The 12,296-nt window shown below is 43.5% G+C and overlaps 1 protein-coding gene across 1 annotated transcript; it reads right to left on the minus strand.

The window, feature by feature from the left end:
* Positions 1 to 1,958: 1,958 nt before the first annotated feature.
* Positions 1,959 to 2,435, minus strand: LOC145957315 (uncharacterized). Its single transcript, XM_083073548.1, has one exon. The coding sequence runs from the start codon at positions 2,433 to 2,435 to the stop codon at positions 1,959 to 1,961; it is 477 nt and encodes a 158-aa protein (XP_082929674.1).
* Positions 2,436 to 12,296: the final 9,861 nt, after the last annotated feature.

Genomic DNA, 12,296 nt, shown 5'->3' on the forward strand with positions numbered 1-12,296 from the left:
TTTGCATATTGGACTCATTTTGCTCCTAATTTTTCATAGATTTGATTTAGCTAGGTCTCATCATCATATGATGAACCTAACTAAATCAAATCAAACATTTTTGAATTAATTCAAGGTGCAAATATGAACCAAGGCCGCCTAGCTTTTTCTCCTTGTTCTTGGCCGAAATTAGCTTGTCTACTCTTCAAGGTTTGAAGCTTGCCTTGCAAGCTTCTAAACCTTAGTAGGTTAAGCCTACCTTACCATGGTTCTTAAGAGAACCATGGTCAAGGTTAGCTTCTCCTACAAGCTAGCTAAACCATGGGAGTTAAGCCTACCTTACCATGGTTCCTAGTGAACCATGGTTAAGGTTAGCTTCTCCTAGAAGCTACCTCCACCCTATATATTTGTAATTACCTCTCTTGTACTCACTTTTGAACAATTTGAGAAATGAAATCTGATTTTCTCTCTCACTCAAGAGTCCCTAAACCGTAGAGAACCTCCACTCTAGGTTTCCCTCAAAGTTTCTTCAAACTTTGCTTTGGTTCCTCAAGCTTCTACAACAAGCTTGAAGTAACCGAACCTCCTTTTAAGGCTTCTCCTCCATTGAAGACTTCTTCATGGAGATTTCAAGCTACATTTAAAGGTCAACCTCAAGAACATTCAGTCCAAGCACGAAACTATTGAAGAATCTCAATCTTCTTCAACCTAGCTCCATCATCGGAATGGGCCACCCCAAGTGGGAGCAAGTTTCCCATCTGACGTGTCTTTCTGGGCTTCACCTAGCAATCGCCACACCAAGTCACCAACTCGGAAAGAACGAGGTCGTACTCGGGTGTTGTATCTTCGGGAAGCTCGGAGCTTGCATTCTTCTTCATGGATTTGAGCTTCGTCTCTAAGCTCGTCAACCAAGTCGAGGTCAGCTGCCGACTCTTGAGCGTTCTGCTTGCTATCAAAAACTTGACGTCGATGGGATGTCTCTCCGACTTCCACTAGGATCATTGTGTCAGCTCTGTAAGTCAGCCTGTAAGGTGTTTCTTGCGTGATTGACTGGGGGTGCAATGATATGCCCAGAGGATGCTGGGGAGTTCGTCTGGCCACTGTCCTTTGGCATTTCCTAGCCGCTTCTTGAGTTCCCGGAGGATGACCTTGTTGGCTGCTTCGGCTTGGCCATTGGTTTGGGGGTGTTCTACCGAGGTCGGAAGTTGTTTGATACCAAGCTCTCGGAGGAAGTCCTCGAATCCCTGTGCGATGAACTGTCGGCCGTTGTCAGTAACGAGGGTGTGAGGGATTCCAAATCTGCAAATAATGTTCCTCCAGGTGAATCTTTGAATGTTCTCAGTGGTGATCTTGGCGAGTGGGCATGCCTCAATCCATTTGGTGAAATAATCAATTGCCACCAGGAGGAATTTCAGTTGACCTTTTGCACGGGAGAATGGTCCGAGGATGTCCATTCCCCACTGGGAGAAAGGCCACGCCGACATCATGTGGTGGAGAGATTCGGGTGGTTGCCGATGTGTGTTGCCGAACTGCTGGCACTCTTTGCATTTTTGGATGTGGCTTTGGCAATCTGACTTTTGAGTGGGCCAGTAGTACCCAACTCGGAGTACTCTGGTCGCCATTGAGCGTGCTCCTGAATGCATGTTACATATCCCCTGATGAATTTCCTTAATAACGTAGGCTGCTTGAGACACAGTCAGGCACTTGAGTAGTGGAGTGGAAACTCCACGTTTAAATAACTCATCCCCGATGATGACGAACTTAGCCGATCTCATCCTCATCTTCCGAGCTTCTTCCTTATCTTCGGGCAAGGTCCCTTCTTTCAGGTAGTTCTAGATGCTTGTCATCCACCCTAGGTCCTCGTTGTCACTGACATTGATGACTTTATCGTCCAAGCTGGGTGAGTGTAAGGTTTCCTGGATGATAGTTCGGTGTTGTCCAGGCCTTTTGGTGCTGGTGAGCTTTGATAGGAGGTCAGCTCAGGTATTTTGTTCTCGAGGTACATGCTGTATAGTGAACTCGTCGAAGAACGAGATCTGGTGGGATGCGACATGGAAGTACCACTGCAGAAGGATGTCCTTTGCCTGGTACGCCCCGCTGAATTGCTCCACCATGAGTTTTGAGTCGCTGTTGCAACTCACCTTTCGAGCTCCGAGGTCGCAGGCTAGTCGTAGTCCTGCGAGGAGTGCCTCATACTCCGCCTGGTTGTTGGTCACCTTGAAGCTAAACTTGAGGGACTGCTCCACGGTGACTTGGTTTGGCCCTTCCAATATGATACCCACACCACTACCCTTAGAGTTGGAGGACCCGTCAATGTGTAAAGTCCATACTTGGGGTTCCTCGGCGGTAGTGGGCGTGAGCTCGGCTACGAAGTCGGCCAGGCATTGAGCTTTTAGAGGTCCGCGACTTTCGTACTGGATGCCAAACTCAGATAGTTCTACTGACCAGGCAATCATTCATCCGGCGAGCTCGGGCTTCCGCAGAATTTGCTTGATGGGGTAGTCGGTTTTGACTACCACCTGGTGACTATGGAAGTAGGGTCGGAGTCGCCGAGCTGCGGTGACAAGCGTTAGTGCCAACTTCTCGATCATTTGGTATCCCTTCTCGGCGTCTTGGAGTGTAGATTGGAGTCTGCACTTTTTGGTGCTCTTGTACTATTACTGCGCTGATAGCGCTTTCTGCCACAGCCAAGTAGAGGAGGAGCTCGGCTTTGTGATCCGGCCTCTGTAGGATTGGTGGAGTTGTGAGGAAGGTTTTGAAGCTTTGGAAAGCTTCTTCGCACTGATCCGTCCACTGGAAGTCCTTTGGCTTCTTTAGTCGAGTGAAGATTGGCCCTGCCTTCTCCACGAGTTTGGGGATGAAACGGGACAGTGAGACTAACCGTCCGGCCAGGCGTTGGACTTCTTTCACCGTTTGCGGACTTTGCATCTGAATGATGGCTTTACACTTTTCGGGGTTGGCCTCGATTCCTCTGCTGATAATCATGAAACCGAGGAACTTGCGTCCTTGGACACTGAATACACATTTCTCCAGGTTGAGGCGCATGCTGTGCTTCCTGATTTGAGCAAACACCTCGGCGAGGTCGATAGCATGATCTACTGCCGAGGTGGTCTTGACTACCATGTCGTCGACGTAGACCTCCATGTTCCGCCCGATCTGGTGGTGGAAAACCTTATCCATCAGCCGTTGGTAGGTTGCCCCCGTGTTTTTGAGACTGAAAGGCATCACCCGGTAGCAATAGTTGGCGTGGTCAGTGATGAAGGACGTATACACCTCGTCGGGCGGGTACATCATTATCTGATTGTACCCGGAGTAGGCGCCGAGAAAACTGAGGAGGGCGTGTCCGGATGCTCCGTCGACCAGCCTGTCAATGCTCGACAAGGGGTAGGAATCCTTGGGGCATGCTTTATTCAAGTCGGTATAATCGACGCACATGCGCCACTTCCCCGAGCTCTTTTTCACCAGGACCACATTTGCCAGCCACGTGGTATATCTGACTTCACGAATGAAGCCAGCGTTCTGCAGCTTCTGTGTTTCGGTGATGATGGCCTCCTGCCTCTCATCGCCGAACTTCTGCTTCCTCTAGGCCACCAGCCTTGCCTTCTTGTGTATCACCAACCTGTGACAGATGAAGTCAGCGTCTATGCCTGGCATGTCGGCGCTGGACCAGGCAAAGAAGTCAGCATTCTGGAGAATCTCAGCTTCGAGTTGTTGCAACAAATCTGGGCTCAACTGCCTGCTAATTTTTGTGCACTACCCAGGGAGTTTCCCGATCTGGAGGTCGTCAAGCTCATCAATGGGGCTTGGCCTCTCGTCATGGGAGTCAGATCTCGGATCGAGATCGGTTATTTCCTCGTGGGCGATGTGAGCCACGGTTGGGGGGTCCTTCTTGGTTTGTTTGCCAGACGAGGAGATCTTCAGACTCTCGACGTAGCATTGCCGAGCTGTCTTCTGATTTGCTTTGACGGCGATGATTTTACCATCATTTCTTGGGAACTTCATGGTGAGGTGTGGAGTGGACACCACTGCTCCAAGCTGATTCAACGTCGGCCTCCCAATGATGATGTCGTAGGAGGTGTTGGCCTCCACGAGGAGGTATCGGATCATAATTCTCCTTGTGTCCGGAGAGGTTTCGAAGGTGGTCAGCAGGTCCACGTATCCCCGAGTGTGCACTCGCTCTCCTGCAAAACCAACTAGGGGCTCTATGTGAGGTTGGATGAGAGAGTGGGGGATGTCTAACCTGAGGAAGGTCGGCCAATACAGAACATCTACCGAGCTCCCCTGGTCTATCAGTGTCTTGTGCACCTCCCAATTTGCGACCTCCACGGCTATGACCATGGGATCATCCTGGTTAGGACTGACGCTGACATAGTCGCTGTCGGTGAAGGTGATCAGCGGCGAGCTCTGATGCGAAGCTAAGGTAGCGGAGTGAACACTGTTGATATTACGTAGGTGTCTCTTCCGGGCCGAGCTGGTGGCACCTCTCCCTGCAAAACCACCTGCAATTGTGTTGATAATTCCCCGTAGGGGAGCTAATCCTGTCTCGTGGCTTACCTCGGCCTGCACTGCTCCGCCGGTGTTCTGTTGAGAACCAGAGGGTTGGTCCGTGTGAGCTCCTGAACCACGGCTTCTGCCTCGTTCGTGTCCACCATAGCCTCCTCGGTGTCCTTACTGTCGCTGGACATATTGGCCGAGATGGCCTGCTTGGATGAGTTCTTCAATACGGTCCCGAAGTGAGCAGCACTCCTCCGTGGTGTGACCGTGATTTCTATGGTACCGACAATGCTTGGACTTGTCGGCGCTGTTGGGGGTGTGACCTGGCGGTGGCAGAGTGAGCAGATTGTTGTTACTGGCCTCCTCCAGGATATGCACCCTGGGTGTGTTCAGGGGAGTATAGAAGTCATATCTCCCCCCTCTGTTTGTTCTAGCCGATTTCTTGAACTGGCTATCGTTGTTGACTTTGACCTTGTCCTTGTGACCTTGTTCTGGCTTCATTGGACCCTTTCCACGAACCTGGTCACGGAATGCGGAGTGTTCCTCCATCTGAATGTAGCCCGCAGCACGGGCGCGGAGCTCGTCCATGTCGCAAGGAGCCTCGCGGCATAGGTTGTCGATGAATGGCCCAGGCTTGAGTGCAATGAGCATGGCATGTAGGGTGACTTCGGGATTTAGATTTCTAATCTTGACCGAGATTGTGGCAAATCACTCCATGAATGCCCGGAGTGGCTCGTCGTCGTTCTGTTTGAGACCGGCCAGGGCGGCAGAGGTGATGTGGTGAGGTCGGCTCGTTGCGTACTGCGCTGTGAACCGCCTGGCCAGAGTGCTGAAGCTGTCGATGGACTCAGCGGGGAGCTGGGTGTACCAGTTGAGTGCGGCCCCCTTGAGCGAGGTCGGAAAAACCATACATAAAATAGCATCATTGTTAGTGTAGAGGTTCACCTGTGTCGTATACAGGTCAATGTACTCATCGGGGTTCGTTGTGCCATCATAGCGATCGAGGTGGAGAGGCTTCCACCCCTGAGGGAGTGGTGTCTCCATGATACCGTCCACAAAGGGATGGCGGCGGAAGGTTGCTTGACCCCTTCTGACATGAGATGGGGCTTTGCTGACTTCATGGGCCGACTTGTTCGTCGGAACATGAGACCGATGCGGGGCAGGTCGTGGAGTCGGTGCCCTAGTCGCAGTCCGGGATTGGGAGATCGAATGCTCTTCTCCCTCGTGGAAGTTTCTAGCTTTAGGAGGATGATCGGAGGGGCGTCGAGGGAGCTGGGCGCGAATCCGCTCGTTTTCAGCGCATAGCACCGCTATGTCAGCTTCATTGGCGGTCCGCATTGTAGCTAGGTTGGTTTCGTGCTGGGCACGCATGTTTCGCAGATCGGCATCGTGTTGTTGTCGCATCTGTTCGACCTGGTCGATCAGTCTCCTCAATGTGGCTTCGTTATCCATGGTAGTTGTGTGATATGCATCGTCTGTTGCGCGTCTACTATGGCTTCTGGTGAATACCATAAGCGTGGCCGGTAAGAGCTGTCTTGATCGGCCCCACGGTGGGCGCCAAATGTTCTTACCAGAAATCTACTGTAGAGATGATCCTCCGAGTAAAATTGGTGAGCCTCCTTCGCTGGTACGCTTGATGCTCCAAGATGGGGGTGGTACCTGCAAAAGAGACTCCGATGCTAAAGGTAGGATTTGTATGAGTATGAGTCTCGTATAAGTAATGCACGTACCTTAGTGTGAGTTAGGGTTGCGTTGGGCCTTGGGCCTTAGATAAGATATGATATGATTGGATAGCAGATCTCGTCTAGACCGAGATCTCCTGAGATCAGTTATGATCTATTTAAGCGCTGAGCTGACGTTATGCAATGTGCGTCCGAGGTCGTTCTCCGTAATTGCCGAGCTCGAGCTCGGCGCGGCGATGCGGATAGTACAGTACCCTATAATGAAATTAGCATAATAAAGAATAATAGTTTGAATATTTATTCCCCTTTTTAGTGGTTATTTACATGTTATATTCACTTACAATTACTTATATAAAAAAAGGTAAGGGGTTTAGACCCCACATGTTTGAAAATGATATATCTACATGATTACTATTTATCTATGGCAAAGTCATGTATATAAAGCAATTTAAATAAGAGAGATATGGGAATTACTAAAAATACCTCTGAAGTGAGCATTATAGAATCCTTTTCAAATGTGGGGGGTAGGCACTTTTTCGCAGCCTTTCAGACTACAAATGTCCTTACCAGCGCTCGAGAAATACAAAAGATAGAGAAAAGATATTTTTGAACTAAAACTATAGAAAATGGGTCAAGCTCCTAATTTTGTCTTCTTGGGCTTTGGATCTTCTGAAGATTGTTTGTCCCATTCTAGCAGTCTTTTGTCTTGTTTTGGTATCTCGAAAGAAATTAGGTGTCTACATGAACTAGTAGAAAATCTTGTGCTAGCTTTTCTTACCATATATTGAATTCACTAGATTGCTATGTTTGATTATTACTTATGTATCTATTTGTTTAAATGAAAGCACATCATATAAGGTAATTGATAAGTGTCTTATATAGTTTGATTTCAACATTCTTAACCTAAATTTGGTTGAAACCAATCAATTTAATTAGAAATCTTTAGAAAATTTTTGATGGCAACCCTCCTTGCATGGATTAAGTTAAGAGCGTGAAAGAGGGATGACCGGACTCCTTGGATCATGGAACTCAAGGTTTCTAGCCTTGGAGATGGAGATGGGCGAATGGTGTTTATGGAGGCTAGGTGTTTGATGAAATGCTAAGGTGGTACTCTAGGGTTTTGGCTCACTTCATTGATGGATGAAGGCCACTCCTAAAGGTGAGAACACTCACGGTGAAGATGAGAAGGATAGGTGGCCGAAATGACCAAGGGGACTAAGGAAGAATATTAAGGCACAAAGGCTCTCTTAATATCATAAATTCCAAAGTATTTACAAGGTGTGGGGTGTTGGGTATTTATAGGAGGGGAGGCATCTAGGGTTGCATTTGGAGTAGGCAAATGCATTCCAAATGAAATGCAAATGAACCCTAGATGCAACTTGGTGGCCAAGGATGGAATCTTTGGGTTTAGATTGGCTATATCTAGGTGCATGATAAGACCATGCAACCTTTGCCCTCCACTTGGGCCTAAGCCTTTCTAACACCAAAAATAGATCCAATGAACACCAAAAAAATGCGTCACCCTTCTAGTTAACACCCTAGCCCAAAATTAAAAACCCTAATCATCTAGAGCACCCCATAATACAAGGGTAAAAAGGGAAATACAAGGGAAAAATAAATTCTAAGTCCTAAACACCCCAAAATACAAGGGTAAAATTGGAAATACAAGTAAAATAAATTCTATGATTAAAAAGAACTTAGGAGCTAAGGTCCAAAAGTGGCCTCACTAACCCATTCCTCTTGCCTCCTTTAATATATCACCTCTTGGTCTTCTCGGCCTTAGTATTATTCCATCATTTTCTCCATCTTGAAAAGGATTTGACCTCAAATCAAGAGGTTCCTCATGGTGGGCATCATGACCAACAAAAACATAAAAATAAGCATTAGAGGTAATAGTATATGATAGAAATGGAAAGTGTATCCTAAGAGGAGTTCTACTAAAAATGCTAAAAAGATTGTCTAAATTAAAAGGACTAGACTTTCTAATGTTAAGGATAGGATCCTCCCAACGGTGAAGTCTAGGTGTATAAATAAAACCTAAAAAGGTAAAAAGACTAAAACTATAGCACACTAATGTATTAGTCCTAAAAACTAAAATATCTTGTTGGAAGTGCCCAATGTAATGACCTAGGTATGTATTGGAAAATAAAGAAAACTTAACTAAAAAATTACCTAAACAACTTTGTATTGCATAATTTGTTAGATACATATGAGAAAAAGGTGTTAAGAGGAGTCTAGGAAACTCATATAATCTAAGTTTGTCTTGTAGGAAAGTATTCAAGTTAAGTTCAAATATTGAACTTCCTTCAAGATCAAAAATAGAAGATACAACACCATGAGATGTATCCAACAAACCATACAAACCAAAAGTTGGGTGCTTTATGAAGAAAACTAAAGTAGAGAAAGTCTTAAAGAAGGAAGGCTTATCTTCCTTGGGCACCACCAAGGAAGTAGCACAAGAAGTGGGACTAAGTGAAGTCCACTTCTTCTTCACTAAATCTTGAAGTTGAGATTCTTTTTCTTTAAAAAGGACTTGTTTTTGAATCTCCACTTCATGACTAGTGGCAATGTGAGAGAAAGAGTTAAGGTCTTGATGAATAAAGAGAGTTTCTTTTAAATCATTTTCAATGGGAAAGTTACTCTCTTCAATCATAAGCCCTTTGGAGGAAACATTATCCTCCTTACTCTTCTCTAAGAGTGTTGGTTGTGTTTCATTTTCTAACCACTCTTGAACTTTCTCTATACTTTTCTTCATTTTTTCTTTCTTTTCTATTTTCTTTTCTTTTTCTTTTCTTCTAAGTTCATCCTCTCTTTTTGTATTTTCTTCCTCATGCATACTCTTAGGGATTCTAACCTCTTTGGAATTTTGATACCTAGTTGAGACAACCCTAGGTTTGGATCCACTAGTTTCTCTCCTCTCAACTAATTTTGCAAGTAACCTTTTTATTTCCGCATTATTTTTTTCAAACTCTTTTTCTTTTCTTCTCAACTCTTCCTCTCTTTTTATATTTTGCTCTTCTTTTTTTCTTAGATACTCTTTTAGTTGCCTAAGTTCATCCCTAACACTAGACCTAGTACTACAAGAATTATGACCATGAACACTAGAATGATCACTCATCTTTGATCAAGAAAAGGTTTTCACAAATTTTTTTTCAAAAAGGTTGAAAAAGTTTTTCACAAAGAGTGAGTGATAAAAGGGTTTTCACAAAAGGTTTTCAAAGTGCAAGATAGGTAGGAAAGGCCTAAGTGTACAAAGTGAACTTTCAAAGGGAGGTGGACTACAAAGAATCACTTAATAACCAAGCCTTATCAAGTAAAAATCACTAAGCCTTTTCAAATTTTCTTACAAAATAATTTGGCACAACAATGAAGTGTGTGTGTGCACGTTACCCCTAGTAGGCAAAAGCAAGCCTTCTAAACGTAATTGGAAGCAAAGTAAGGACCTAAGCAATTATACTACTAAAAGCTTTAAAACATGCAACAAGGAAAGCACTTAAAACATACTCTAGTCGAAGTCCTAGGTGAAGGTTTTCAAATCACCTTCAACTACACGAACTAAAATCAAAGTGAAGAGGTTTAGAAATGGCCAATTACAAACCAAAAATGAATAAACAAAGGCCAAATACAAGTGGCCTAAAAGAAATGGTGCAAAAGATAAAACAATTCAAGAAATTGAGTCTTCAAGTCTCCCACTTGTCACCCCTTCACAAGGAACAACCAAAAGTTAGCCTCTCAATGTGTATGCACTCTTTTTGATAGTAGAAATCCTTCCAAAGGTCTTGGAATCAAATCGGACAGCTCCTCCAATCAATTCACCAAAAGTGTATGTGATGAGTTTTAGGAGCTTTCCACACCTAGATCAAGAAGAAACCACCCAAGAGTACACGAGTCCAAAGAAATAAAACTAAAAAGGCACAATTAAAAAGGCTAAACTCAAGTAGAGATATATGTGACAAAACTTAAGAGTAGAAAGAAGACACAAAAACTAAAATTAAGGCACATTAAGAAAGGCAAGTACTCAAAAGATTAATTCCTAAAATGGCACTAGAATTGAGTAGAAAGTGTTTGATAAAATGTTGCACTTAACATGTTAAATTTTAAAGTCTCATTCAGCCACTAAAACATAGTCCAAAGGTCCAAAGAATAACTCCAATTGCTAAGGTAGGAAAAATTGTCCAAAAGTCCACAAGTCTAGCAAAGGATCCCTTCTGTTTGCATTTTTTTTTTCACTTGCTTTGGCACTTTTTTTTTTTTAATGATAATGTCCAGCCACTTTCTTGCTTTTTTTTATATTAATATTCCTCCTTTGCTTGGGTTTTACACTTGTGTTTGTTGATTTTGATTAGCAAAAAATTTGGAGTATCCTTTTAGCAATTAGTGATGGCTTAATGAGTCAATAATTTTAGTTTCATTGAGCTTTTTGTGTAATAAAGTCCAGAAGTAAAATAAGCACATATAATCACTTTTCAACCTCAAATTATCAAGCAAAACATGTTCATATTAAGTGCAAATGGAAAAGGAAAACAAGATGGCCGATTTTTGCAATGTGTGCAAAGATACAAATCACACATGAATGGTTAAATATCAAGGAACATGCTAGGATTAATTAGCATGCATGATTGACTCTCTAAAGCACTCTAAATCCCACGGCCATTTCAACAAACATATAGCATGCATATCATATTTTGATCATGAAAGTCTTTAGGCATGTGTATTTGGATTTTTCTTTCAAGAAAAATTAGGGAGAATCATACTCTTATGACAAAACTTAATAGATTATAAAATAAAAACACATGATCATCATTTTTCTTATCATGCACAAAATTTTCCAGCCACCCAAACTTAAACAAAAATGGACGGATCCTACAAAGAAACCTAGGCACCAAGATGATTCATAAGGAAATTTATGGCATGAATCAATGAACAAAGCAAGACACATAGACCATGAGAATATAGCATGAATATGATCTATCAAGCACAACTTCAAGACAAGCAAGAAGACACCATGACATGACCGGATTTTTAAAAGACTCAAAATAGACTAGAGATTACCCTTGAAGAACCATTGGCTCTAGATACCACATGATGGCAACCCTCCTTGCATGGATTAAGTTAAGAGCGTGAAAGAGGGATGACCGGACTCCTTGGATCATGGAACTCAAGGTTTCTAGCCTTGGAGATGGAGATGGGCGAATGGTGTTTATGGAGGCTAGGTGTTTGATGAAATGCTAAGGTGGTACTCTAGGGTTTTGGCTCACTTCATTGATGGATGAAGGCCACTCCTAAAGGTGAGAACACTCACGGTGAAGATGAGAAGGATAGGTGGCCGAAATGACCAAGGGGACTAAGGAATAATATTAAGGCACAAAGGCTCTCTTAATATCATAAATTCCAAAGTATTTACAAGGTGTGGGGTGTTGGGTATTTATAGGAGGGGAGGCATCTAGGGTTGCATTTGGAGTAGGCAAATGCATTCCAAATGAAATGCAAATGAACCCTAGATGCAACTTGGTGGCCAAGGATGGAATCTTTGGGTTTAGATTGGCTATATCTAGGTGCATGATAAGACCATGCAACCTTTGCCCTCCACTTGGGCCTAAGCCTTTCTAACACCAAAAATAGATCCAATGAACACCAAAAAAATGCGTCACCCTTCTAGTTAACACCCTAGCCCAAAATTAAAAACCCTAATCATCTAGAGCACCCCATAATACAAGGGTAAAAAGGGAAATACAAGGGAAAAATAAATTCTAAGTCCTAAACACCCCAAAATACAAGGGTAAAATTGGAAATACAAGTAAAATAAATTCTATGATTAAAAAGAACTTAGGAGCTAAGGTCCAAAAGTGGCCTCACTAACCCATTCCTCTTGCCTCCTTTAATATATCACCTCTTGGTCTTCTCGGCCTTAGTATTATTCCATCAATTTTTAATCAAAAAAATATTTTAGATGAATTTCTTAACTATACAATTCACCCTCCTCTTGGATCTAATAATCTTTTCTTACAAGCAGGTCATTCAAAATATTCATAGATCAACAAAGTTTAAAAACCCTAATGAATCAAGAATACCATACTCCTAAAAAACAACATTGGGGAACAAAAATATAGGGGTTTCAATATGAAATTCATTATCGCCCTA

This window comes from Cajanus cajan, chromosome 4 (genome assembly GCF_000230855.2).
Source record: "Cajanus cajan strain Asha chromosome 4, NIPB_CcT2T_4, whole genome shotgun sequence".
Taxonomy (NCBI): domain Eukaryota; kingdom Viridiplantae; phylum Streptophyta; class Magnoliopsida; order Fabales; family Fabaceae; genus Cajanus; species Cajanus cajan.